Raw genomic sequence first — 26,996 nt, forward strand, 5'->3', positions numbered from 1 at the left:
ACTCATGTCCATTAACTTCAATGGTTCTATTTGGAGTAGGATTAGCACTGGATTCCACTACACTGGGGGCCACATGTCAAACTGAGTATGTAGCCTATGCGTAAAGGGGGACAGGGCCTTTTTTTTTGAAGGGCAAATGGTGGGGTGTCACAAAACCATTGTGGCATCATTGATACACAGTAGGCGGCCTGTGGGAAAGGCCAGTGAGTACAGGACTTTTAAAAATTAAATGGTCAATCCCGACCAGAGACAAATGGTTGATGAAGATGATGGGACTATGCAAGGGTCAGCAAACTTTTTCAGCAGGGGGCTGGTCCACTGTCCCTCAGACCTTGTGGGGGGCCGGACTATATTTTTTGGGGGGGAGAGATGAATTCCTATGCCCCACAAATAACCCAGAGATGCATTTTAAATAAAAGGACACACTCTATTCATGTAAAAACACACTGATTCCTGGACCATCCGCGAGCCAGATTTAGAAGGTGATTGGGCCGCATCCAGCCCCTGGGCCTTAGTCTGCCTACCCATGGACTATGCTGAAATGGACACACACACACATAATTAAAATTAAAAATTAGGAGTGGCTTGGGAGGTCACAAAAAACCTTTTGACCATGGTCTCACAGCAGGAGACTCAAAGCAGTAAAAAGACCTTTTAAAATTAACTCTTTTTTTAAAGACAAATTGGGGTGAGGAGGTGCAAAATAACCTCTTCAGGGGGGTGGATGCACCCCATGGGCAGGTTAGCCAACCCCACACTTTAGCCAACACAGAGGAGGTTGCCTTCACTAGTGCATCTAGCTCACGACCTGCTATGCTGAGGCTTCCCAGGGCTTCTCACACAACCCCATGGAGATGCTGTGATTGAACCAGGATCTTCTGCATGCCAATCATGTGTACTAACACTGTGCTATGAGCCTTTGCCACAGTTCCAAGGGCTCTATCTAACCACCCCAACAGTTGCTCCATCAAAGTTTAATCAGGAGGCAGCAAAAGGAAACCTGCAGAACTGAACTGGACATACTCTGAGAAGGTGAAGGACTATGACTGATCTGCCTCTTGAGTCACTTCCTGCCTCTGAATGCCTTCATTCCACCCAAGCACGTGTGCCTCAAACCTGCAGCACTCCTAGAGACTATTGATCTGCAAAGGGTTGGATCTTCTCTTCCCCACAGCAAATATCTACAGAGCAGAGATGTACACTTCTTCCCTCCCCCTCCCCCCCGGTTTGGTCAGCCCTGATCCAGGAGATGCCTTCACAGGCAGCGCAACTAACTGACAAGGAGGTATTTTAACCCTGACATCACAAGGAGACACACACTGAAACATGCTGCTCCTGAATTTTAATGCCACATAGAAAAATATAGAAACACAACACTTGTATTTTTAAATAGAAAATATTTGTAATCTTTTACACAAGTTAACAAATCCTACATTTGTTTGGAATCAGTCAAAGACTAGAAGGCAGAGACTTGGCTGCTCTTGCATCCGCTGCCTCCCCCTTTTACATGGGGGGCACAGCAGACTCAGTATGCCCCTGCACAAACCCAACTGAGGCAGGCCACTGTGGACTGCTGCTTCTATGACTTACAAGCTTTCAAAATGCACCAACTTCTTTGGCAAGCAACAGAAAAGGAAACAGGGAATCTGGAAACCTCTGCAGCACTCTGGTTAATCCAGGGCCTCCGCAGGTGAGCACTCCTAACATCCTTGGGCTAAGATGTAGCAGCCCACAAGAGCAAAAAGCACTGCGATCCTTCTGAGTCTTCGCCCAGGCATCCGCTGCAGATTCTGCCTTGGACTCAGTCTTCAGCCGAGCTGTAGCATTCCTCGTCCCTCACTTCTCTGTAGTTGCCCAGCGTCTCCCCCTCTGGCTCATAGCTGGCCATCTGAGGGCCTAGTCTGCCTGCAAGCTTCTGGGCTGCAAGTTTGGCTAGCATTTCCTATAAAAACAGAGAAGAGAAACCATTTACTGAAAGTGAGTAAATGCTAGGGTGGTCCCTAGGCCCGACAGAAACACACCAGAGAAAGCCATATACTATGAGCTGCCCACAGAATCCCCTGGTGTCGAGGCGCAGTGCCATGCTAGAAAGAAAGGCAGTGGAGAAGAGGAGTGGCGGGAACAAGACTGTCATTCACAGTGCAAAAGCAACTTTGCCACATTGTGCTGAACACTGGGAAGTATTTGGACACACACAGAGTTGCAGAACAAGATAGCAAAGGGGACCCTAAGGACAAAAAGCCCAGTGCAAGCAGGTAGGTGGAGAGGGAGATCCAGTCCTCTCTTTTCTCTGGCATCCTTAACCACTGAGTTTCAACACCAATGTATTAATTCATGAACTTGAAGAAATAAAGAGACATCATAGAGCAAACTAGCTGTTAAATGCTGGAAGTAATTGTCCTTTACAGGCGAACTGCACTTCAGGCGAAGGTGTTCAGAGAAAAAAAATCAACTCTGGCTGATGTTTATCTAGCTGAGTCTACAAATCCGAGATGGTTGGACCAGATATGACATTATTTGTAATTTAATTACAGACAAACCGTCCCAAGTTGTTTATTAACATCACAATAAGCAAAAGAAAACAAAGCAGAGCGTGACAAGACAGTATTAATTTAGTGCCCGATACTCTTCTGTATTCATTCCATTCTCACCTGCATTTCAATTAAATTAAGGCTTGCAAGTAAATTAAGTGGATGTGCATATGAAAAAGATTCATAACTCAAATTCAGCATGTAGAATTTCAAAGCTATGCAAAACTGGCTTATTTGCAATCTGCGTATTTTTACTTGTAAGTCAACATGAGTTAGATTGCAATCACAGACAAATGGGGAATAAATATCAAAATAAATAAGCTAAGTTTGCTCTGAACATTTCTATTCAGAACATTCCTATCCAAGTGTTTTTAGAAAGCAGCATCTTTTGGGTGAAGTTGAATACTGGTACTGCTGAGTCAGGCCACTGATCAAAGTATTGCCTCCTCTGACTGGCAATAGTTTTCCAATATCTCAGGCACAAACAAGAACAGCCCTGCAGCAGCTGCATGAGGCCAAAAGGGGCTCATCTACTGCAGGATCCTCTCCTGATAGTGGCCTGCCAGGCTCCTATTATGGGAAGCCACAAGAACGGAGCACAACAGCACTGGCAGCTGGCTTGCAGAGCATACTGCCTCTAACGGGGTCTAAAACACAGCCATCTTGACTAGTAGCAATGGATAGTCTTATCCTACATGAATTAGTCTCTCTTATAGCCACCAAAATTGATAGCCACCATTACCTCTTGTGGGAGTGAATTCCATAATCTGACTGTATTTTGCATGTAGAAGTACTTGTCTTTTGCTTGTCCTCAACCTTCCACCCTCCAGCTACACCAGACGACCCCCACTGAGTTCTAGTATTATGGGAGAGAGAGAAGTTTCCTACCCACCTTTCCGTCTCTCCCACCTCCTGCTACCTTTCCACTGAGCCTGCACATTCTGCAGGATAAGCTGTGCTGTACCACCAAGCAATGCATTCTCCCTGATGTTGGTTTGGGGCTGGGGCTGGACCTTGCGCCTCCTTTCTTTCCTCTGTCCTCCACAGCCCAAGGCAAAGCAAAAGTATTGAAACCTCTTTGCCACAACAAGCTGTTCTAACTCTGGGGTCAAGGAGTTCCCTCCTTGGAACAAAATCCTAGCAGACACTTCTCCCCCTCCACCCCCCCCCCCAATCTGCATGTCCCCATAATATGTAACAGGAGCTCGCGCAAAGCACCAGTGCTTTCATCTATACCTCATAAGCTTCCTTTTGTTGGATCTGAATTGCTATTGAATCTTCTAGGGATAGCAGCTGCGTAGGCTCGTGATGCAGAGGGGGTACCCGAGCGGCTGTGATGTCATCCAAGTGCTTCTTATCTCTGTGGCGTCTTTCCTCTGCAGAAAGGGAAAAGGGGGGGCCTCTAGGTGAAGGGATATCTGGGGAGCCACAAGACGATCCACTTGACTCAGCCAGCAATCTAGAAGAAACCAAGAGCACAGCTCATGAAATGCCTCCCGGCCCTCTGGCACATAAAGTTGCTCCTTCCCTCCATTCCTATTCCGCTCTGAAATTTCAGGTTTGGACGAGTTTGAGGCTAACATCTGATGCTCAGGGAAGCTTCCTCAGTTGTGCTTGCACAGAAGAGTGGGGCCATGAAGCAATCAAGGAATTAAAATGACCCCCATCTTGCTCTGTCCCAAGGATTATGGTTTATAAGAGGACTGAAACACTTTGTATTCTCATATAGGCCTCCACAGCAGAGAAAATGGCAGCTTTGGTCAGGTGGCAGCTGCTGCCTGGTTTCCTTCAAGTCCACCTGGAATTGGGCCAAGAGAGAATTTAGGGGTCTCTGAGTGGAAGAGACCCCTGTGGCTCTGCACTGCTTGGGCTAAGCTCCCCCTGCATTCGGGAAAGGGCCATAGCTAGGTGGTTTTGCATTGCATTGCAGGGGTTGGACTAGACGATCCTCGGGAGTAGCTTCCACCTCTACAATTCTATGATTCTAATGTATCACAGCAAATAATAACTATTTTATAATCCTACCTTTAAAAAATATTTATTCCCCAAAATATGTATCATAAACTTCCCAGTATGCATAAAACATACTGTTGTAAATAAAAATATGCCCTTTTCCCTTATGGGGTATCCAAGAGCCCATATAGAGTCCTTACATAGGTTCCCTATTGGTAGGAGAAAATAACAGAGGCCAACCAGAGAATATTGAGAAGCAAAGCAGTTAGTAAGCTTGATCTTTATTGATCTGTTGCAACAGGGTACCCCCCTCACACGCAGGAGAGGAAGAGGACCCAGAACAATGGGCTGCAAGACCTTATAAAAACTTTTGAATTTCCCCTCCTCTAGGTCAAGCCCACCCCCAGAAACATTATGCCTACATCACAGAAGGGGTGTAACCTAAGACCACCCCTCAGGTACATCCCACCTATATCACAGAAATTTAAATGTTGTTTTTCTCTTCTCCTTGTTTATCTCCTGTCTAGCAGGTTACTTGATTGGATTTTCTGGGGAGCCTGGCCATTCTTTTGTAATGCTAAAATACTTATTTCCTGGGCCAGGTCACAGGCTCACACCTTATTCAAACACAGATTAAAGGAAGAGACAATGGGGAGGCTTTTCCATTTTTAACCTTGCAGAGACAGGATTTGGTCAGTTTAGGAATCAAAATGGTTCCAGGTTTGCCTTCCTGTACTGATCTATGTATGTGCAGTTATGAACATTACTATATATCTAAAACCATAAAATTCCTATCACAATACCCACACTTGTGGTTATAGCAAAAGCTCTCTCTGCGAGAGCGCGTTTCCTACAGTACTCACACATTAGCTTTAAATTTGCTTCTTTTTGCCACAGGGTTCTTCGCTCTCAGTTCCAGCACTTGCATGTAATGTGGAGTTTTGGGTGGTGTGTTTGGAAAGTTCTGAAAAGCACGGCCTTTACAGTCAAAACTCTGCCCATTTTCAGAGTTCTCCCCACTCTCTCCCCCTCCAACTGAAATTCTTTCAAAGGCATCCACCAGTGCTTCACTGCTGCTGCTTGCAGATTGTGCTGGATTTTCAACTTTGTCTAGAGAATTTCGCTTGGGAGCCTCCTGAGCATCTTTTGGAAGCCTGGCTACTGACACCTCCAAAACATTTTTGCCTCCTTGAGGGAAACTGGTGTCCTCAGGGGCTTGTCCTACTAATGCACTTCTGTTTGCTTTGCTTCTTTTCTTGGTCCAGACACTTTGCTTGTTCTGCAGAGATGATTCAATCTCATTGTAGTGACGTTCAGAAATAAGAGGTGGGTCTTGGCATGTTGACTTGTTGCTGACAACCCCTTTTTGTTTGCTAGATTTGATTGCCTCTTGTTTTTCTTGGAACTCTAATCTAACAGCAGATAGAAGCTCAGTTGTTCTCTGCAGCTCTTCCTCTTGTGCAATGGCAATCTTCAATTTCTCAACGAAGCTGGATATCTTTTTACCTTTATCCGGAAGCCTGGATACAAATTTCCTACAATAGATGTGATGAAGATACACACTAAGGTAAACAGAATTCAAGGATGAGTTCTAATTCACATTTTGAATTCCTCTAAAGCCCATTAGCAAACAGTCTGCTACTATCCCTTCTATTTGTTTGCGGTTGTCAAATGCAACAGCATGGTTTTTTCCAGAAGATTTTCCGGGGGGGGGGGGGGAATTGTTTGCATAATAAAATCTTTTTATGTCCTAGAGAACAATCTAATTAAGCATGTTTATTTTCCTTGTATAAAGAAAACTAAAAATGTTGAAACTACCAAGATTGCCATATTGTACAGTATTTGAAGTTGGCATCAAAGGAACATAGGAAGCTACCTTATACTGAATGAGACGATTCACCTATTTAGCTTGGTACTGTACTCACAGCAGGATTTCATGCTGGATTCTCACCTTCCTGCCAGAGACTGCTCTGTATGCAAAACAGATGCTTTTACCACTGAGCCACAGCCCAATCTCATGCTACTAATGAGATAAGGAAATGACACCCCCCCAGCCTTGGCACATAAAACAGGGTAGAGGGGCACATATGACCCTATGTGACATTTGGCCACCCTTACTTGGAGCTTTCATTTCTGGCGGGGGAGATCTTCTAACATTTCACAGGTGACAATAGGCATATCAGTGTGCCTGCGGTGTTTCTATGTTCATATCACATTCAACAACATTTAATTTTTAGATAAAACAGTTTTAGTTGAATTAAAAAACAGCAGCTCACTGGCAGTGTGCCTTTATGTGTGCAATTTATATGTGACAACCATTTCCATAGACGCCTCTAGTGTTTCTTTTGTTATTGATGCTGCACAATTTCATTTAGTTTGTCATATCTGAGAAGGACCTAAAGCACCTGCTTCACATGCAAACATTTCAGTCCTCGGCATCTCCAACAAGGGCTGGCCCAGAATCCCACCTGAAATTCTGGAGAGCTGCTGCTCATCAGTGAAAAACACAGTGAGCCAGGCAGACCAATGGTTTTATGACTTAGCCTTTCTCCCACGTGCGTATGTGTTATTTATTGACTGTGAGGTGCTTTAAGGGGCACCAAGTAGCAGGAAACCAGCACGTAAATAACAGCTATTGATCTTCGTAGAAAAGTAGGCAAATGATACATTTCTGAAATACAATAACAGAAATGCTTTAAGAGTCCTCGTTCACGTTGGTACCAGAACAAAGGGCTGTGTAAGTTGTTTTAACTGTTCTTATAACTTATAATTGCGTTTCGATGCTGTAATCCGCCCTGGGGCTTTAGGGTGAAGGGCGGTATAATAAATAAATTAATAATAATAATAATAATAATAATAATAATAATAATAATAATAATAATAATAATAATATCATTAATACTACTACTGCTACTAATATTGTCTCGGGGTTGAAGGGGCGCCCCCCGGAAGGCAAAAGCGGAGGGAGCGCCGCTCTCCAGGGGAAGGAGAGCTGCTCGCCCAGCCCCGCCCGAGCCGCGGAGGGGGAGTCGGCCCGGCCCTCCTTCCCGTCCCCGGCCTCTCACCGGTCCCCCAGCAGCTTCTCCTGCCGACTCAGCATCTCCCGCAGCTCCGGCAGGCTCCGGCCTCGCAGCTGCTCCGGCGCCGCCGCCGCCGCCATGCCTCGCCCGGGGAGGGGAGGCCCGCATGGTCCCGGAGGCAGGAGGAGAGCGGGCGGGGACGGACACAGCAGCGGCACCTCCGCCGCTTCCGGCCCCCGGTGGGCGCCGCCATGTTTCCGGAAGCGCCTTACGGCTCCCCAGCCGGGCCAAAACACTTCGGTGGCGCCTTTACGCCTTCGCTCGCTTCCTAGGCAGCCGTTTCGGCAGGAGCCAGAGAGGCGCTGCTGCAAACGCGTTCCGACGTTTATAGGATGCTTGGCTCCTCCTCCTTCTCCCTTATATATAAGTCGGTTCTATTTATAAAATTAATTGCAAAACGCTTTGGGCGCATGTGGAGCTAATCATTAAAACCAATCGTTAACAATACCAATTAATGCCCAATGATGGCCAATGAATCAACAGTGTGGTGCAGCAGCAGAAAGGGCTAATGCTACTCTACTCTGCATCAACAGAAGTATAGAGTCTCCGTCAAGGGAAAGAATAGTACCACTCTATTCTGCCTTGGTCAGAATACACCTGGAGTCCTGTGTCCAGTTCTAGGCACCACAATTTAAGAAGGGTGTTGACAAACGTATGCAGAGGAGGGCGAGCAAGATGATCAAAGATCTGCAAACCAAGCCTTATGAGGAACTGTTGAGAGGAGATATGATTGGCCACCTTCAAATATCTTAAGGGCTGTCCCATGGAGGATGGAGAAAGCTTGTTTTCTCCTGCTCTGGAGGGTAGGACTCAAACCAACTGATTCAAAATAAAAAAATTCCTTCCAGTAGCACCTTAAAGACCAACTAAGTTAGTTCTTGGTATGAGCTTTCGTGTGCATGCACACTTCTTCAGATACACTGAAACAGAAGTTGCCACATCCTTCTATCAACTTCTGTTTCAGTGTATCTGAAGAAGTGTGTATGCACACGAAAGCTCATACCAAGAACTAACTTAGTTGGTCTTTAAGGTGCTACTGGAAGGAATTTTTTTATTTTGACTATGGCAGACCAACACGGCTACCTATCTGCAACTGATTCAAGTTACAAGAAAGGTGATTCTGGCTAAACATCAGGAAGAACTTTCTGAAAGTAAGAGCTGTTTGACAGTGAAGCAGATTCCAACAAGAGGTGTTGGACTCTCCTTTGGAAGTTTTTAAGCAGAGGTTGGACGGCCATCTTTTACGGCTGCTTTACCTGTAAATCCGGCATTGCGGAGGTGGACTGGTTGACCCTTGGTGTCCCCTCCAACTCTAAAATTCTCCGAGTGGGAGCTAGAGTTTTAAGTTTTATAAGTGCCTCAGAGCACATGTAGAACTATTTCCTTTGAGGTGAACTAGCATCTCCTTACTGCTGCTTTTTTAGAAAAGATACTGTTCCTTAGACAGGGACGCGGGTGGCGCTGTGGGTAAAACCTCAGCGCCTAGGGCTTGCCGATCGCATGGTCAGCGGTTCGAATCCCCGCGGCAGGGTGAGCTCCCGCCGTTCGGTCCCAGCTCCTGCCCACCTAGCAGTTCGAAAGCACTCCTAAGTGCAAGTAGATAAATACCGTAGGTACCGCTTTCTAGCGGGAAGGTAAACGGCGTTTCCGTGTGCTGCGCTGGTGCCGGCTCACCAGAGCAGCTTCGTCACGCTGGCCACGTGACCCAGAAGTGTCTCCGGACAGCGCTGGCCCCCGGCCTCTTAAGTGAGATGGGCGCACAACCCTAGAGTCGGACACGACTGGCCTGTACGGGCAGGGGTACCTTTACCTTTACCTTTTTACTGTTCCTTAGAGCGAAGGCACAATGGTTTGCCCCCTTGGGAAGACTTAAAGGTAAAGGGACCACTGACCATTAGGTCCGGTCATGACCAACTCTGGGGTTGCGGGGCTCATCTCGCTTTATTTGCCAAGGGAGCCAGTGTACAGCTTCTGGGTCATGTGGCCAGCATGACTAAGCCGCTTCTGGTGAACCAGAGCAGCACACAGAAATGCCATTTACCTTCCTGCCAGAGTGGTACCTATTTATCTACTTGCACTTTGATGTGCTTTTGAACTGCTAGGTTGGCAGGAGCAGGGACTGAGTAACGGGAGCTCACCCCGTCGCAGGGATTCGAACCGCCAACCTTCTGATCGGCAAGTCCTAGACTTGGGAAGCTGCTTTATACCAAGTCAGATTGTTGTCAACACTGACTGGCAGCAGCTCTCCAGTGATTCAGGCAGGGTTCCCTCCTAACCATACCTGGAGATGCTGAGGTTTGAACCTGGGACCGTCTGCCTGCTGCAAAGTGGAGGCATTGCCACTGAGCTACAAGCCCTTCTATTTAGAAGGGGACATGGAAGTCTCAGCTCTCACAGAAATACTGAACCCAGCCAGACTCACGTTCTGGCCTTACACCTCCCGTTTCTTCAAACATTCCTGGAGAAAGCGCAGCACTTGGTGGATCTGCTTCCATCCTAAAGTCCAAGCTCCCGCTGAAATCAGCTTCCTTCCTTCCTTCCCTCTGGGATGAGGTCCATGCCACAGCCCATCCTGTTTGTCAGATATTTGGCTGAACAGTAACTGCATCATCATATTTCCGTTTTCCAACTGATTGTACTGGTCTGGGCTTTCTTTTCTTTTTTCCTAAGAAGAAAAAGCCACCAATATTTCTTCTAAGTGAATGGGTTTCAAAAAGTTCAGATCAGCAAAAACAAAGCAGGCCACAGCCAAAAGTGTAAAATGTGCTCTGCAAAGGATGTTTCTTCTTGAGAAGAAATTACAACCACCTGATCAAAAGTGAATCCTTCTGAGTTCAGTGGACCTTACTTCTGACCTGAGCAAGCAAGCAAAATGTGAAATAGGGCATTACCACTTTGCGGTACTGCACAGTACTTGGCAAAAGTATTCTATGTGCACAGCTGCTGCGCGACAGACACATCATTTGTGGAACAGCTACAGATATAGTATTTATTTATCCCACTTTTTTGAAATGTGGTAGTGTCTGAGGTTCCCACCACCCATAAATGCATGACAGCATCAAAATAAATTCTGCAAGACCAAGCCTAACAATATGAAGAATAGTAGGGGAACCCATCAAAACAAGAGAACCAAAAGCTCCTTAAGAATTAACCCTACTCAAACCAAAGTATTGCCTGAACAAAACATTTTCCCCACTGTTATCCTTGCCAGGGCTAGATCAGAAGGAAGGGGGCCATCTAGTCCAGCAGCCTTGTTCTCACTGTGGCCACCCAGATGCCTTTGGGAAACAAACAAGTGGGACCCAAGCCCAAAAGCCCTCTCCCCTCCTGCATTACAATCTCCGACTATGGAGGGAGAGCATAGCCACTGTGGCTAGTAGTCCTTGAAGGAAGGAGTTTTACCACTACAGAAAAGGCCCACTGTCTCCCCACCAGCCTCACTTTGGAACGGGGGTGCAAAACCTGTGGCCCAAGAGCCACATTCCCTTTTGGACAACAGAGGTGGGGGCATTCTGGTGATGGACAGAGCCAGATGCAAAAAATGAATGGGGGGTGACACTTTGTACAATAGGTATAGACTCCCCTCCCCATCTTCCATCTAGCCAAGCAAAAGCACACAATACAACAGGATAAAAGCACTCAAGGGTGGGGGCATGTGGAAGGACTGGTGAGAGGCATGGCCTGGGAATGGGCCTGAGGTCCCCCCCCCCTTGCCTTAGAAGTTGGTGGATAGCATGTGAGTAAAGTGGCCTCATCAGGTGATCTCGGTAGACAAGGCAGTTTCATAGATGAGGTCTTTTTGGTGTCCTATAGGCTTGGCTTTGAGAGACACCAGCTCCATATCAAAGGGAGAAATGTGTTTTCTCTGTTGACTTACACCTAGCCAACAGTCCAAATTTGGATCATGAACTCTTTTGGGCAGGAATCTCTTTTGCTAACATTGCTCTGTAAAGTGCCATTTAAACCCTATACACAAATCTCAAAACTGAAATGCACTTAGAATCTAGTGGTTCGACTTTGGGGGAAGGTAGTTGAGTCTGCCTGGGGAAAACCCAGACTCTAGTCCTCTACTGCAGTTTCCCAAACTTGGGTCTTTAACTGTTGTTGGACTACAACTCCCATCATCCCTAGCTAGCAGGACCAGTGGTTAGAGATGGGAATTGTAGTCCAAAAACAGCTGGAGACCCAGGTTTGGGGACCCCTGCTCTATTGTATCAGGTGGTCTTTGTTTTGTATTGCTCTAAAGGTACTCAGAAGTTGAACTTATTTTAATTTAGCTAAGGACAAGATGTTGATGTGAGGGAAAAGATACAGAATTCTTAGAGAAAATAAAGCATACAGTATATTTGTGTGACCATAACTTTAATTCAAAATCACGCGACAGACAGCATCAGCCATGTGAGGCAACCTCATTAGCACCTCCGTAGTGCCAGAGAAATTCTCTGCCCACACACTTCCAAGTTACAATTGAAGTAATTGCAGCAGTCATCATTCAGCTGCAAGAATGTGAACTACATTCCCCTCCTCGTTTCAAAGTCCACACTCATATCTGACTTGGCAGGTGTTTTCCAGTATATTTCGGGAGGTGCCCTACTTACAATATCAGTATTTAAATAGAAATAAAACTTCAGCAAAGTGAAGTCACAGAGCCAAGGTCATCTTCAGGGGGACTTGAATATATAGCGTTGGGGTTTCCCCTGTCAAAATAGGAAGTTTCATTTCTGCCTTTGCTAAGGGGTAGCTTTTGGCCCGTTATATCCTGCTTGGTTTGTACAGTTGGAAGAGTGTTGTAGAAAATTTCCATATCCATTCATATTTCAACTCTTAACAAGTTTGTTCATCATTTTTAGGCAAGCTCACATTTATTCCTCTTCCATTGAATATGTAATGTGCAAGCTAATTTGCCAAATGTGCTATCTATCCAAGGAGGTAGTACCATTTTCAATTGAATTGTTTTCATTTCATTTACAGTGGTACCTCGGGTTACACACGCTTCAGGTTACACACTCCGCTAACCCAGAAATAGTGCTTCAGCTTAAGAACTTTGCTTCAGGATAAGAACAGAAATTGGGCTCTGGCGGTGCGGCGGCAGCAGGAGGCCCCATTAGCTAAAGTGGTGCTTCAGGTTAAGAACAGTTTCAGGTTAAGAACGGACCTCCAGAACGAATTAAGTACTTAACCCGAGGTACCACTGTATTTATTTCAGCCATTTATACAGTGCTTCACCCCTTAGGGTTGCATCCATTGCTAGTCCTAATCACAGTAGACCCTGAAATCTCTGAAATCTTCCTGGTAGGGCTGAACCTATAGCTCACAACACCTATGGCTTTCCCTGGACTGGGATAGCCCAGCCTTGGTCCATGCACTAGTGACCTCCCTCTTGGACAACTGCAGGACACTCTACATGAGACTGCCCTTCAATACTGTCCAGAAACCAGCTAGATTAGAATGCAGTAGTTGGTGAGTGGGGCAGTCTGGTGGGATTATGTGTTTTTAGCACATAAAAACAGCCTCCTGAAATATGATTTTAACCAGGGACCTGAAACTCATCAGGGGTGGTGCCTGTCTGACTTCTAGAAGCAGGGAACTCCAAAGTTGGGCCCAGAACACTGAAGGCACAACTTCTCATTGACATAAGTCAAGCTTCTGCTCCATGGGGACCCTGTTCTCCCAAATGATCTCAGTGATCAACTTGGGATGTCTAGGGCAAGGCGGTTCTTAAGGTGTCCTGGGCTTGTACACATAGGCGCCGACTCCATGGGGCCTGAGGGGGCCCGAGCCCCCTCAAAAATTCGTTTGGGGGGCTTCGCCCCCCCAATAATCTCGGGCACCCCTCCAGCAGAGCGCCGTCGCCGTCCCCCGCCTCCTCCCCACCTGCTCCCTCGCCAGCCAGCCAGCCAGCCAGCCGCGCGCCCTAGCCGGAGAGCCCCGGCCGTCCCCGTCGCGCAATCGGCTGGATCTCCCTTCAGCAGGCCGTGCTCACAACTCGGCCCAGGGACCCCCCAGCAGCGGATCTCCGGCCCAGCTGAAGAATCCGGCAACAAGCCCCCTCCTCCCCAATCGCTCCGGCTCCACCGAAATACTTTAAAACTAATTTTCATCTAAAATTTAGAAAACTTCCCGGGGCAGGACCCCGGTATGGGCCCCCCCAATATTTTTTATAAGTCGGCGCCCCTGCTTGTACACTATTATTTATTTATTTTTTATTTATTAAATGTGTATACCACCCTTCATTCAAGGAACACAGGGCAGTTTTATATTGTAAAATGTGCAACATAGTAACAAAGAAAAATAATACCCACCCTGGCTCCTGTATAAAAGGTCATATGTTGTTTCATTAGCCAAAGGCCTGGCAGAAGAGGATTTTTTTGCTTGGTGCCTAAAGGAGTCAAGGTCCCCACAGATGCAAGCAAGTTTATCGTTAAAATTGCTTTGCAAACAAATCACAGCAAGCTACCACCTTCTGTCACCTTCTTCTGGAGAGACTGTGAAATGTCCTGCACCACCTGGAAAAGCTCTGCTGGATGGTACAAAGAGGATGCAATGGAGATAGTAAAGTATTCCTTCTTTGCTGCCTTCATTGCCACTAGGTAGGCTCAATGACAAGCCCTTGCCAGTGTTTGATTTCCTCCATTATGTTCAAAGAACCCTAGTGCAAGAACCCGGAATCTGGAGCAGTAGATCTAGTTCCATGGCCTGCAGAATTAGTGCATGAATTTGCTTTCCTCCTCCTCCCTCCTGTTTCTTTTTTCTTTTGTGTCATGTCTTTTTAGATTGTGAGCTGCTCTGGGAGCTTGTTTGGGCAGAAGAGTGGGTGGAAATGCTTTAAACAAACATACTGGCACTTACTTCTGAGTAAACATGAGAGTGCTGTTTGCCGGATGTTGGACCAGAAGACCCTTTAGTCTGATTCCAGGAGCAAGACTCTGTTTTTGTTTGTAGGACTGCCCCACACATGACTCAAGATTTTTTGTCCAAAGTATATGAAGAAAAGGCAAAGCACTAGAAGAGACTGGGCCCTCAAGCCCCATATTTCTTGCCATTTTGAACCCAATCCACTTTGCTGCTATATGTACCTACAGTACATATTGTCACATGGTCCTCGCTTCCCCAAGTGATGAAGATTTCCAGGTGTGCAGGTGCTTCCCAAGTGCTTGCATTTTTTCGGAGGAGGGAACACTAGAGACTTGCGGCATTTTGTATTATCAGATTTATTTACAAATGGCAATAAATCAAATCTCCAGAAAGAGGCACACCCAGCTGCTTTCAACGTTTCAGCTCCCTCAGCGCTGCGCTCTCTCCTTCTGTTGCAGTTTGCTTCACTCAGAGACTTCAGCCTCCTCCCCATGACCGCAACAGGAACGCCACTCTTCTTCCTCAATCTCTGATGTCTCTCTCTCCATTCAGAACAATCTCAAACTACTTCCTAGGCATTCACTCACGCTGGAAACCATTAACATTACTTCATCAAATCCCAGACTCTGACCACGAATTGCCTTGGGAAGCCAAGGGCAAAGGCATGATGGTCCCACCCACAGTAACAATTTCATAACAATATAAATGGAATATATAACTTCACAGGGAATATATACTTCATATTTAGGTTTTCCCTCCATTTGTAAATGTAGAATATGTTGCCTTTGGTACAATTTGCAAAAAGTATTTATTCAAGCAGGCACACTGGAGCCAAGTGGGAAGGAACTGAGGTGGCTGGGTGGTATCCTAAGCAATTACCGTATTTTTCGCTCTATAACACGCAGATTTTTTCTCCTAAAAAGGAAGGGGAAATGTCTGTGCATGTTATGCAGCGAATGTGTGGTCCCTGGAGCCGAAAAATGAGGCAAAAATCAAACCGCGCTTCAGGGAGAAGGGAGCTCCGTGAGAGAGGAAGTGGCAGCATTCCTGCATTCTGCCTCAGGGTCTTACTGCCCACCCTCTCTGTTTCGTTACTGTGTTTGCTCAAACGGAACAAAGAGCAGGGAAAGCCCCTCCCCTCCAGGCAAGAAGAGAGGAAAGGAAAGGAGCGTCCCTCCTTCTATCCTCTCCCTGCTCCGGAGGGAACAATGTTTGTGAAGGGAAGAGAGATTACAGGTTCGGCTTAAAATTCTGATTTGACTTCCTGCTTTTTGTTTTTGGAGACACACAGCATTCAAATATGCTTTCTTCCATTTAAAAGGATGAAATCCTTAAACAGTGTTTTGCCTGTAAATTCATGCGATCTGGAAGATTACAGTGTCTGTACCTCTTAAGGGATGGCAAAGCTTAGGTTTCGCTGCTAAATAGTTCTTAATGCAGTTAAAATGCTTTCTTCTGTCATGCTGGTGGGAGGGAGAGGGAGGGAGGGAGGGAGGGAGGGAGAGAGAGAGAGAGAGAGAGAGAGAGAGAGAGAGAGAGAGCACGCTGGCTGGCTTGGGTGGGTGGGTGGGGGGAAACTTTTGCCTTCCTTTCCTCACGTTATAGCCCTCTCCTGCATTCTTAGCCTTCTGTGTTTTTCCTTCCCTCCCCACTTAAAATGTGGTTACAAAGCATGGATCCACATGGATCCTCAGGATCTTTGCATTGGGTCACCCCAAATTCACCATCAGAGCACACAGCATGTCCATGGCTACAGCCTGCCCCCCCAAAATCACACACCCATTGTTGCCTGGGGCTGCAATGGTGCAAAAACGTGGTTACAAAGCATGGATCCACATGGATCCTCAGGATCTTTGCATTGGGTCAGCCAAAATTCACCATCAGAGCACATAGCATGTCCATGGCTACAGCCTGTCCCCCCCCAAAAAAAAATCACGCACCCACTGTTGCCTGGGGCTGCAATGGTGCAAAAACGTGGTTACAGAGCATGGATCCACATGGATCCTCAGGATCTTTGCATTGGGTCAGCCAAAATTCACCATCAGAGCACATAGCATGTCCATGGCTACAGCCTGTCCCCCCCAAAAAAAATCACGCACCCACTGTTGCCTGGGGCTGCAATGGTGCAAAAACGTGGTTAAAAAGTATGGGTCCACATGGATCCTCAGGATCTTTGCATTGGGTCAGCCAAAATTCACCATCAGAGCACATAGCATGTCCATGGCTACAGCCTGCCCCCCCAAAAAAATCACGCACCCACTGTTGCCTGGGGCTGCAATGGTGCAAAAACGTGGTTACAAAGCATGGATCCACAGGGATTCTCAGGATTTTTGCATTGGGTCACCCCAAATTCACCATCAGATCACATGTCTGTGGCCACAGCATGAAGCACAAAAATGATACGTCCACTGTTTCATTCAGAATATTTTTTCCCTTGTTTTCCTCCTCTAAAAACGATGTGCGTGTTATGGTCAGGTGCGTGTTATAGAGCGAAAAATACGGTAGTTCTCTTGTTGCAGAGTTATCCAAGTGACTCGTATGGCCTCAGACTTCCTATACAGTGTTCTTTTTTATTTACTAATTAAGTAGTGCACATACATGAAAATAACAAGAGCTCTGTTGAAAGAGTATAGTCAATGGGCCAGAGTCTTTAAAAGCATGGTGCCAATCATTTTAAATCAACATTTCCCCTGTTAACTCTTACACATTGTGTATTCCTTGAGGAATAGCTAGCCCCTCCAGAACTGATGTTAAATGACATTAAAATACAACATAGCATATTATAAAAATGCATGTACAGTGAGTTAGTCAAATGTGGCTTAAGCTTCAGTACAAAGGATTTTTAACCATATTTCAGTGGAACAGCATTCAGGGATTTTCAATATACAAAAAAATAGGCTTTGTTAAACACGAAGGTTATAAATAGACACGTAAGTATTTCCAGGTATTAATATACATGAAGAACCAATGCTATATTTCCTGGAGACAGATGAGAGGTGGGTATGAAAGACTGAAAAAGTCCCTTTGAAAAGAAACTGTGGATCTCAGAAATAAACTTGGTAGTTAACAGATTAGAAAGCTATGTGCCTTGTTGCAGAAACCCAACAAATTTCATTCCTTTCCACAAAGCTCACACGAGCACCCCTGGCACGCTTCCTTGGTGGTGGCCCCTGCCTCCCTCTTCAGGAGCACCGTGGTCCCATTCAGTGTTTTCAGAATCAGCATCTTAAAGAGCTAAAAAAGCAGAGACCCAAGCAAACTGCCAATATATCTTTGGCTGTAACTACCACTTTTCCAAAAAGGAAAAGAGTAACATTGAAATTAATGCCCTTTTCAAGTAAAGAAAATGGCACTTCTGTGAAGTAGAATTAGATTAAAGTTCAAACGAGAAATGAGTTTCCATGTGCAGTTAGGATTGCTGTCCAGCAGCCTCTCCTTCAGGTGTGCTCAAAATGTGGCAGGTGACTTTGCATACTCCTTCCTCTAAAAAAGGAACAGGGGCAGAGGTTTTGCTCACCTTTGGTTCCCTTGCAAATAAATACAGGGCAGCTTCATGAGCAAAGTGTCTGAAAGGCTTCTCTGCCTCATCAGTCCTTCAAGCTGCAGAGTTTCAAGACGCTGGAACATGTGTGAGGAGTTCCTGGGCCTGGAATGATGGCAGTTGTGCTGCGCTTTGACGAATACTCCAAGACTCTCCGGAATGGAGTGTATGTCCTGGCAGGCTTTGATGTCTCGCAAGATGTGCCGCTGTTCTCAGTGCTAGGAATGAAAACCAACAGCACAAAATGTTAGACACTCGAGAAATCAACCAATACTGTTTGGCTGATCAAAACCCATGAAAAGGAATCCACAACACATATACAGGTAACTCTTTCCTTGAGCCAGTAGAGTGAGGAAAGTCCTTCATGGAGCACAGCTGGTAACCAGAAACAAATCTTCTACATGTTTTAGAAAATTGTTTGATGGTTCGTTATAGAGTCTGTTCAATATTTGGAGACCTTAAAATATCAAAGCCAAATTTTGCATGATGCTTCCTGAGACCAAGGAGCAAGTCTTGATCTATCTTTGGATACATCTGGATGCCATTTTGAATCAAAATGTTGGACTGAACCTTTCAAAACTGCACTGGTTTTTGGTTTCTTGGAATTCCCAAGCAACACTGGGTATGAGGCTGCTAGTTCTTTATTTTTTAAAAAAGACACAGCATGTTGGAAGAATTGCATCTAACATGCAACTTGTAGTAACATGGCAGCCCACTGCAGTCCACCTTTAGTCTCCAGACACTGAACTGGAAAAGTGGGGAGGACAGTGATGCATGCTGGGAATATCTCTGCTCCCTAAACCCCAGGGGGAGGTAATTTGACTCTCAATTTTTTTACACTGCAACACCCACAGGAATTGACAGTAACTGGCTTACAAAAGGCTGACCTAGTGAGCCCCACAAAAGATGACTTCAATCACCCCCCTCCCAAAGTGTAGGTAGAAGATCTACCTATTGTTTCCTGCTTGGCAGGGGGTTGGACTCGATGGCCCTTGTGGTCTCTTCCAACTCTATGATTCTATGATTCTATCATGCAAAATCAAGGTAAACAATAACCTTTGGTTCATATGTGGGTTATTATGTACCTGGGCAAATAAGACAATACTTGTATCATACTTCCTGAGGAACCAGCATAAAAACATCACACCTGAGGCACAATAGCAATCTCAAGCAGAGCTTCAAATGAATTTTTAACTAATAAGGGTAGGGAAAGCTCAGCCATTGTCTCCTTTCTCCTCTTCTCTTCCAGCCATTCCTTTGAAACCAGACTCCAAAAAAAGAGAACAGATTCTGGCACATGCTTGGGACTTCTTTCTGTACACACCCACCATTCTCATCTGCTTCCCACTGCAGTCTTACTCAGAGCAACTGAATGTCAGAGCTTGTGGGTCCCAAGAGCTGAAAAATCGTAAGAGTACCTGAAGCAGAGGAACTCTGGCCTGGATGCTTGGCCCTAGAATCAACACCCACCCACACCCACTAGTCATTTAGTCATTTGCAACTGCAGGAACTCCTCTGATTCCCAACCCTTTAAATCTACTCTAGTTAGCAACCTCTCTCTCTTTCTCTGTTCTCCACTGGAGATCTCTTTCTCCACTTTGGGGGTTAGAGTGCAGTAGATTATTGGGGGGGAGCCCAAGGAACACACTATTAGTGTGTAATTGAACTTCCTTTCCCAACCCTACCTTAATATATCTTGTACTTCAGCATTCAACTCAAGCTCTTGGTGTGAATTCCTGGAACCTGGAACCATGTGCCAGAGTGGCACACGATCAACCCACAGAAAGCATTCCCCTCTCACAAGTCTGTTTAAGGGTCACATGTGAAGTACATGCAAGTCCCCAGAGACACATGCATTCAGAGACTTCAGCATTCAAACTGGAATCTGATTAAGAACTCCCCCCCCAGGAACTAGAAGTTATTATTTATGTATAAGAACTTGCAAAAGACTTTATTTAAACAGATGTTTTACCAGTGATCCATAGTTGTTGGTATTAATTGCTGCTTAACACTTTTGCACATGGTTGAAAACTTATTATTAGTATAATATAGGTTGTATTTGGATATTATTGGGTCTCTTTATTTCGTTGTGCAGAAAATACATTAAGCCTATGCCTTATGAATGGCAATTAGCTATTCATAAACAGCGTGAAAAAAGCCTCTTCCTGGTTTGTTTGTTTTACTGGCATTTGCCAAGTAGCTACAAACTGAGGAACATCTGCCACGTTCCCCATACACATTCTTTTGGTTTAGGGCCTTAAGAGCTTTCCTCAAGCCATAAAAAATCATTAATTCTTATTTACTTATAAAAATTAAACAGGAAAAATAAAGGGCTCCATAAAGCTAAGCAGAGTAAAGGTCAATGATAAATTTCCAAATGAACCACATATAGATGCTTTGGCACCTTGAGGGTCCCCAGGAAGCATCACATAAATAGCTGTCACACGGCCTGGAAATTTCTTAACTTGTCTTACTATCGCCGCCTCTAGGCTGAAGCTCTGGAAACCAGCGTAGCTGGTTGTTAATGTCAGAAGGGCAAAATCATAACTGAGTAATCTTATTAGTGCTTCATTAAACTGCTCTAGTGAAATGACTTATTCAGCGTGCCGCTAAGACTTCAGGCTCCTCTGGCAAGCTGAAACACAGCAAGCATATAAAAGTTTATTACGCGTGACAAATCACTGTTCCTCATTTGGCCTTGAAGAAGCACCATTTCACCCACGGAAATGCCCACCTGCCCACGTTCCCCCTCCCAAAAAAACTTCACAATTCCATGAATTTGCAAAGGGGTGGCAACTGCTTTAGTTGTCTCAGTTTCTCAACGAAGTGGGCTAAAAAGGATTCCCCCTGAATGGATTCAAGCCCAGATACCTCAGTGGAAGGTCACATCCTACTCCAACATCTCTGGTTTCTACATCAGTCCTTGACTGTGACTCCATCAAGTAATCCAAACGGTCTTGTAATTCTTTATTCTGAAATATACAAAATTGACAACTCAATTCTTCAGTTCAATATCCCAGCAGGCCCTGCAATTAATTGTTACACATGCATACTGTAAAGCAATGAAGAAATTTTCTTCATGAGTATCTTTTTTAATTTTTGAGAGAAGCTCATGATAGTGTACATGACTCATCCTGCTCCAGGCCCCACCCCTGTTGCTGAACCTTGTTAGCCGTAGAGATGGTGACCAGTCCCAAGGTCACTCAGGGAGGGCCCCAAACCAGAGTCTCCTCCCCTGTCCTAAGTCAACACTCTTAACCACTGCCACTGCATAGCCTATCATTTAATCTCTTTAGATTAAGAGAGGCTTGCTTTATTTATTTTTACCATTGAAGGAGAACATTAAGACAACAGAGGTGGGGGAGCAGGAGGTGTTTAAAAGGAAGCTTATAGGGAATTTCTTAAACTGGAGGTGCAGAAAGTGAGAAAGGAAAAAGATGAAAGCTGGCATGGGAGAGGAGTGGAGAGTGTTGGACTTAGGACTCATCCTTACTGTCATCCTTCCTGTACTTCCATTAATTCTCTGGTGTTCATGTGACATTCCCCTCCAATAGCTGCCTTCCCACACATTCTCCTCTCTCAATCTGGATTTTCTCTTACCCTCTCCTTTTTTGAGTGATTTGGAGGAGAGCGTCCTATGGACAGGGGAGACTTATCCAGTGCTTCGCTCCCTTTCATGTCACAGCTCCCATGGGTCCTGACAGGTTTTGCAAGCGGGAGCAATGGGATGCTAACACTCTGATCTAGCTTCCAGGGTTTTCTTGGAAAAGCTGTCGCTCAGCAGTAGAGCACCTGCTTTGCATGCAGAAGGCCCCAGGTTCAGTCCCAAGCATCTCCACGTAGGGCTGGGTGAAACCTCTTTCTGAAATCCTGTTGAACTGCTGTTAGTCAATGTAGAGTACAGACCAATGGTTCCCAATTGATGGTCCACGGACCACTGGGCAGTCCGCGTAACTGACCCAGGGGGTCCGTGGCACCATTCATGCAACACAAACTACCATAGTCAAAAAACATGGAGTCCATGGATCGGCTTTTGAAAAACAGGAGGTCCACAAAACTTAACCAATTGGGAACCATTGGTGTAGTAGACAATACTGAGCTAGATGGAGGAATGGTTTGACTCTGCAAACGGCAGCTTCCTGTGTTTTCCCCTCCCAAATCTAACCACAAATGTGAAAAGACGTTTCTATTAATTTTCACAGGCTTTTCTTTACATCTTACTGCTCATCTGTGCAAAATACAAATATAATTTTTTTTTATTTGTTGAGTGCCTGAAAAATAGGTGTTTCACAGAACATGTAGGAAGATAGGTGCTGCCTAAGTAGACTTGCTATCTAATACAAACCACAAAACCAACCTACAAGTTAATCCAAAAGTAGAAGGCAGCACACACCATAATTAAAATCTAACAAAATTAGTTGTGATATAGTGTCTAGGAATATTTTAGCTAGACATTGGAAAAATATTTCATGGTAAACATAGATCATTCGTACAAAAGTGTATGGAACATTGGCCTAGTGGAAAAACTAACTAATAAATTATGGTTGTTGAAGGAGCAGAAACAAAAGGATAATTTCACAACAGTTTGGCTTAATTTATTATGTATGCAAGTCTTCCAGACAATAATCAATCCCCCCTATAACATATAGCTCTACATGGCTACAAGAGTGGCGTGCGGCAACATTTTTTGTAGGAGATCAGTTAGGGCCAGAGGCACCAGCTTGCGAGGGCGATGGGGCAATGCCGTACACGTGAGCATCACACCTCCCTCCCTAAGCTGGGCAGAAGCTTCCTGGGCTTTGGGAAGGAGGCACCAGGCTTTAATACTTTAATTTAATCAGACTATTTAGGGGACTAGTCTAGTCCCCTAACAGTCCATTGACTGCACACCACTGGGCTACAGTGATCCTATAAAGGGGAAAAGTATTGGATTTCCATTTCCTCTGCCCTTCCCCTCACATTCACATTCACACAAACACATCCTGGTCTGCATTACCTAATACAGGAAGCACTTAGCTCATTATCATCCCTGCTCCTGACTCACTCAAATCTCTAGACTGCCACTCAAATACAGCTGACGAGTGTACTCAATTAATAGTGTATTGTTTTCTGTTTATACATTTTCTATGGTTCCCCCCTCTTTTTTCTTCTTGTTGACACTTGATTCTTACTAGTTATAATATTATGCTGCCTCAATCAGAAATGTTTCATATTTGTTTTTGAATTTTCCAGATTGAGAGTATATAAACGTTCTGCATTGTTAAACTTTTATATTATTAAATTTGTATTTATATTTGTACTGGGCTAACAGAACTAGCAGAGTTTTGAGGCATTTTTACACTGGGAAAGATAATTGGCTAAGTATCAGTTAACAACAATAACTTTCAGTAATTAGCCAAATATAATCCTTACCTCTCCTTCAAGGAATGATATTTTTTCTAAAAGTTGTAATATAAACAGTTCCTTTTGCTTCATCTTTCGCTTTTGCAGCTCAATCTATGAAGAAAAGAAAGAAACAATGTAAATGCAGATAGGAGGGAGAAGCTCTGTTACTAAGTAAGTTCCCTACCCGAAATTAGATTGTACATATCCATAGGAATGATTTCCAGAGGGATAGCTATGTATCAGTCTGTTGTGCAGCAGCAAAAACAAGACTCATGAAATACTCCATTCATTGGAACATGAAATTACTCATCTCAAACTTTATAGCTTAGCCTGAATGTTTTTACAGAATGCAAACAGGTCAAATTGTGATTGTCGAACACATAAAAATGTAACAAATGGCAATGGTGAATAAGTTTCAGGGTTCAGAGCACTAATGTTACTTTTTATTTTATTTATTTAAAATATTTTTATTCCACCCTTCCGTCATTACAATATTCAGTGATGTATAAAAATCAAAACTATCATGAGATAAATCCTAATAATAAAACTGAACTCTCTCACACCTGCAGAGTTGTTGTATAGATGTGTGGTAGCCGCATATATGCTGTCTTGATCTCCTTGTGGTAAGGGGGCAAATACAAACATGCTTATATCTCATGCACAAGCACACCCCCTCTCACCCCAAGAAATCAATTTGTTATACCCATGTTGTGCTGATGACAGATTATACCCCGTGTCTGCACAAACTAACCATGTGCTCATGGGCATAGCCAAGGGGGGCAGGGGGGACAGCTGCCCCCCAGTCAATAGGAATCAATACAAATCTGAGGTTTTGCCCCCTAACAAAAGCCTGCCCCTCCCAAAAAAAACCCCATGCATGTGTTTCTACTGCACAATGTGAGACTACTCCATGGCTCCTAAGTCTTCCCTTTCATTTGTGCTGCTCTGCCACTGCAGATGTTTTCTTTCACTTCTCTGCCGGGCAAAAAGTCGTTGGATACGGCGAAGGGGAGAGCTAGCAGCAGAGAGGGAACTAAAGGCTACTAAGATGATGCAGAGGCAACGGGCAGAGGGGAGGGGTCATGATGGTGGGCAACAGGGACACCCCAAGTTATTTTAGTGCCTGCATCAGCAGAGAAACCAAATGGCACCCTCACGACTCACTAACAATGATTACACCGTGAATTTTTAAGGGAAGTCAGGACATAATTGAATAAAACCCCCACACAACCAGTGAAATGAGCAGGAGTTGCACAACGGCACTGCTCTGCTCCCGTGCATTTCAACTGAGCTCACGTCTTGGTGGTTTCCACCTCAAGGCTCTGTCTGGCACTCCCTACTAACGTATGTGAGAAATCGCTAGGAAACAGGGAAAGCCCTGAAAATGTCCAGGAAAATGACATTCTAGGGAATTAGACAAAGGAGGAAGGGTGTGTGTGTGTGTGTGTGTGTGTGTGTGTGTGTGTGTGTTTAAGTCCCTGGAGAATTGCATCAGTGTATGAAGACAGGAGAGGCAGGCAGCATGGCAGGAAATGCGTCTGCACATGGAAGGAGGCAACCAAACAAGATAGTGCCTCTTGTCAATACCTGTTAGGGCTGGTACACAACATACCAGGATGGGTCCGGAAAACCATACCATGGATGACTAGACAGTAATTATCTTATTTCATTTAGATTAAAGGCAATTCAGGGCAGCTAGGTACAATTCCTTATTTGCTCCCACGACATTACAGTCATCGCTGTATTTGTTTACCTCCAATCACAAACAACTATTTATATACCTAAGCAAGCAAGCAAATAAAACCAAACAAATAATAGGATGAAAATCAACAGAACTTTAAAAAGAATCCACACTAAATGCCAAAATATTTAAACTCTAAATTAACTGAAGATAAACTGACCTGATTCGAAAATTGTAGCATTCCAATAGCAGCAAATGCTTAGCAAGTTTAAAGTCTGGGTGAATAAAATTGTATTTACCTGACAGCTAGAGCTAAGAGTAGGCACTAGGATTGTGGACCAAGGGGGGTGTTCCAAAGAAGGGTGCCAACACTAAAAAGACCCAGTCCCTGGTCACCACCTATCTAACTGTAGGAGACCACTGCAGGCAACTATTTGGAACTCGGGGTTTGGGTGGGGTGGAATACTTCCTTTATATCTGAGAGGCCTATTTAGTACAGTATTTTCTTTATATTTCAGAAACATTGGCCAGTCCAAAGCCAAGAAGCATATCCAGGGTTCAGCTGTTGAAGTATGTTTAAACAATGGAATTCATTCTCACAAGATGTAATGATGACCACAAACTTGGATGGCCTTAAAACAGGATTAGATAAATTCATGGAGGACAGAAGCGATGTCATTGGCTACTAGTCATGATGGCTGCTGTACTGCTTGTTTGCTTCCTAGAGGCGTCTTGTTGGCCACTGTGAGAACAGGATGTTGGGAGTAGATTGGTGCTGGGTCTGATCCAACAGGACTTAAGTTCTGGGATTTTTACAGCAAATGCCTTAAATTGCCAACAGAAGATGCAGGATTAAGAACAGGAGGACTGGTTAGACACCCTATGAGCACAAATGACAGATATAAGCACACTGCACACCTTTTTTATCCTGTAATGATTATCCTAATCTTTTATCCTTTAGTGATAGTATTTTCTATGTTTTTAGCTTTTTCTAGTTTACCTGTGTAAACCACCTAGCATCCCAGACTGGGAAAAAGGCAGGAAATATAATAATAATAATAATAATAATAATAATAATAATAATAATAATAATAATAATAATAATAATAATAATAATAATAATGGCACATTAGCAGACTATGTGCTTTATGTACCATCTGCCACTCGTATTGAATGTGAGGTAACAAAGACAAGTGCACCTATAAACTTCCCTGTTTGGGCAAATAAATTCAACAACAGGGACTGTGAGCCAAAGAAAATCATAATAAATAGCTTTTACTACGTCACTGTAAGAGAATGGTAAAATAAAATCACAGCAATATAAACAGGAATTTTCTATAAAATGTACACCTAATTAAAAAGATTTCTGAATGGCACTCACCTTTGCTTATTAAATATTTTTTAAATAAATAAGATAAACTGCAGCAAAGGGATTGTTTATTTTAATTAGCTCTTGAGAAATTTTGGTTTCTTATTCAAAATAAATCAAATTCCCATCTAAAACTATCACCACACTTACACCCACATGCATAAAATGTGTTTAGAATGCTATGATTGTGTAACTGATCTTTTATTCAAGTTAATGCTTTTAAAATAGATGTTTAATAAGTCCACTGTTTACAGATTTTATATATATATATATATATATATATATATATATATATATATATATCACAAAAAGTTTGAGCCAAATGAGAAAAGATGAAATGTAACAAGAAGGACAATGATAAAATGAGAGTATTTTTCAAGCAAAATTTTCTATCAGCATTGTTGCTTCTAGAAATGTAAAGGGAACTACCACTCATATGCGTTTATCAGCTACCACTGAAATGCACTTACAGAAGATCAACTGCTGAAGCATTATGTATATAATGTGTGCTGTTTACCCATTTCTTCTCAAACAGCAGAGCTTAAAGCAACATACAAGCAGCCACTGAAATACGATGAACGTGATCCAGCAAAAGTTGAGC

The 26,996-nt window shown here is 44.2% G+C and overlaps 2 protein-coding genes across 5 annotated transcripts in view; both read right to left on the bottom strand.

Moving 5' to 3' along the window:
* Window positions 1–1,325: 1,325 nt before the first annotated feature.
* POLR2M (RNA polymerase II subunit M) lies at window positions 1,326–7,923 on the bottom strand. The gene is made up of 4 exons (XM_081170705.1): window positions 7,550–7,923; window positions 5,348–6,019; window positions 3,768–3,990; window positions 1,326–1,942 (listed from the first exon to the last, which is right to left on the bottom strand). The coding sequence occupies exons 1-4, from the start codon at window positions 7,642–7,644 to the stop codon at window positions 1,802–1,804; spliced, it is 1,131 nt and encodes a 376-aa protein (XP_081026831.1). The 5' UTR covers window positions 7,645–7,923; the 3' UTR covers window positions 1,326–1,801.
* Window positions 7,924–16,429: 8,506 nt separating this feature from the next.
* Window positions 16,430–26,996, bottom strand: part of MYZAP (myocardial zonula adherens protein) — a 48,147-nt gene continuing 37,580 nt past the window's right edge. For 2 of the 4 annotated variants that reach the window (XM_081170625.1, XM_081170626.1), the window contains exons 11-13: window positions 23,373–23,456; window positions 20,832–20,932; window positions 16,432–18,178 (exon numbers count right to left, since the gene is read on the bottom strand). In XM_081170625.1, the coding sequence (XP_081026751.1) occupies window positions 18,007–18,178; window positions 20,832–20,932; window positions 23,373–23,456 (357 nt within the window). In that variant the 3' untranslated portion in view covers window positions 16,432–18,006. Of the gene's footprint in view, window positions 18,179–20,831; window positions 20,933–23,372; window positions 23,457–26,996 lie in introns of all 4 variants that reach the window. The other 2 variants (XM_081170624.1, XM_081170627.1) reach the window with 2 other exon arrangements.

This window comes from Podarcis bocagei (assembly GCF_964188305.1).
Source record: "Podarcis bocagei genome assembly, chromosome: 14".
Taxonomy (NCBI): domain Eukaryota; kingdom Metazoa; phylum Chordata; class Lepidosauria; order Squamata; family Lacertidae; genus Podarcis; species Podarcis bocagei.

What these genes read in the sequence shown, in the direction of transcription:
- POLR2M (XM_081170705.1), bottom strand. Translation starts at nt 7,644, where the DNA reads ATGGCGGCGGCGGCGGCGCCGGAGCAGCTGCGAGGCCGGAGCCTGCCG. An exon ending in GAGAAGCTGCTGGGGGACCG is followed by an intron (nt 6,020 to 7,549) that starts GTGAGAGGCCGG and finishes CATCTATTGTAG; the next exon opens with GAAATTTGTATCCAGGCTTC. An exon ending in AGCAAATTTAAAGCTAATGT is followed by an intron (nt 3,991 to 5,347) that starts GTGAGTACTGTA and finishes GGTTTCTTCTAG; the next exon opens with ATTGCTGGCTGAGTCAAGTG.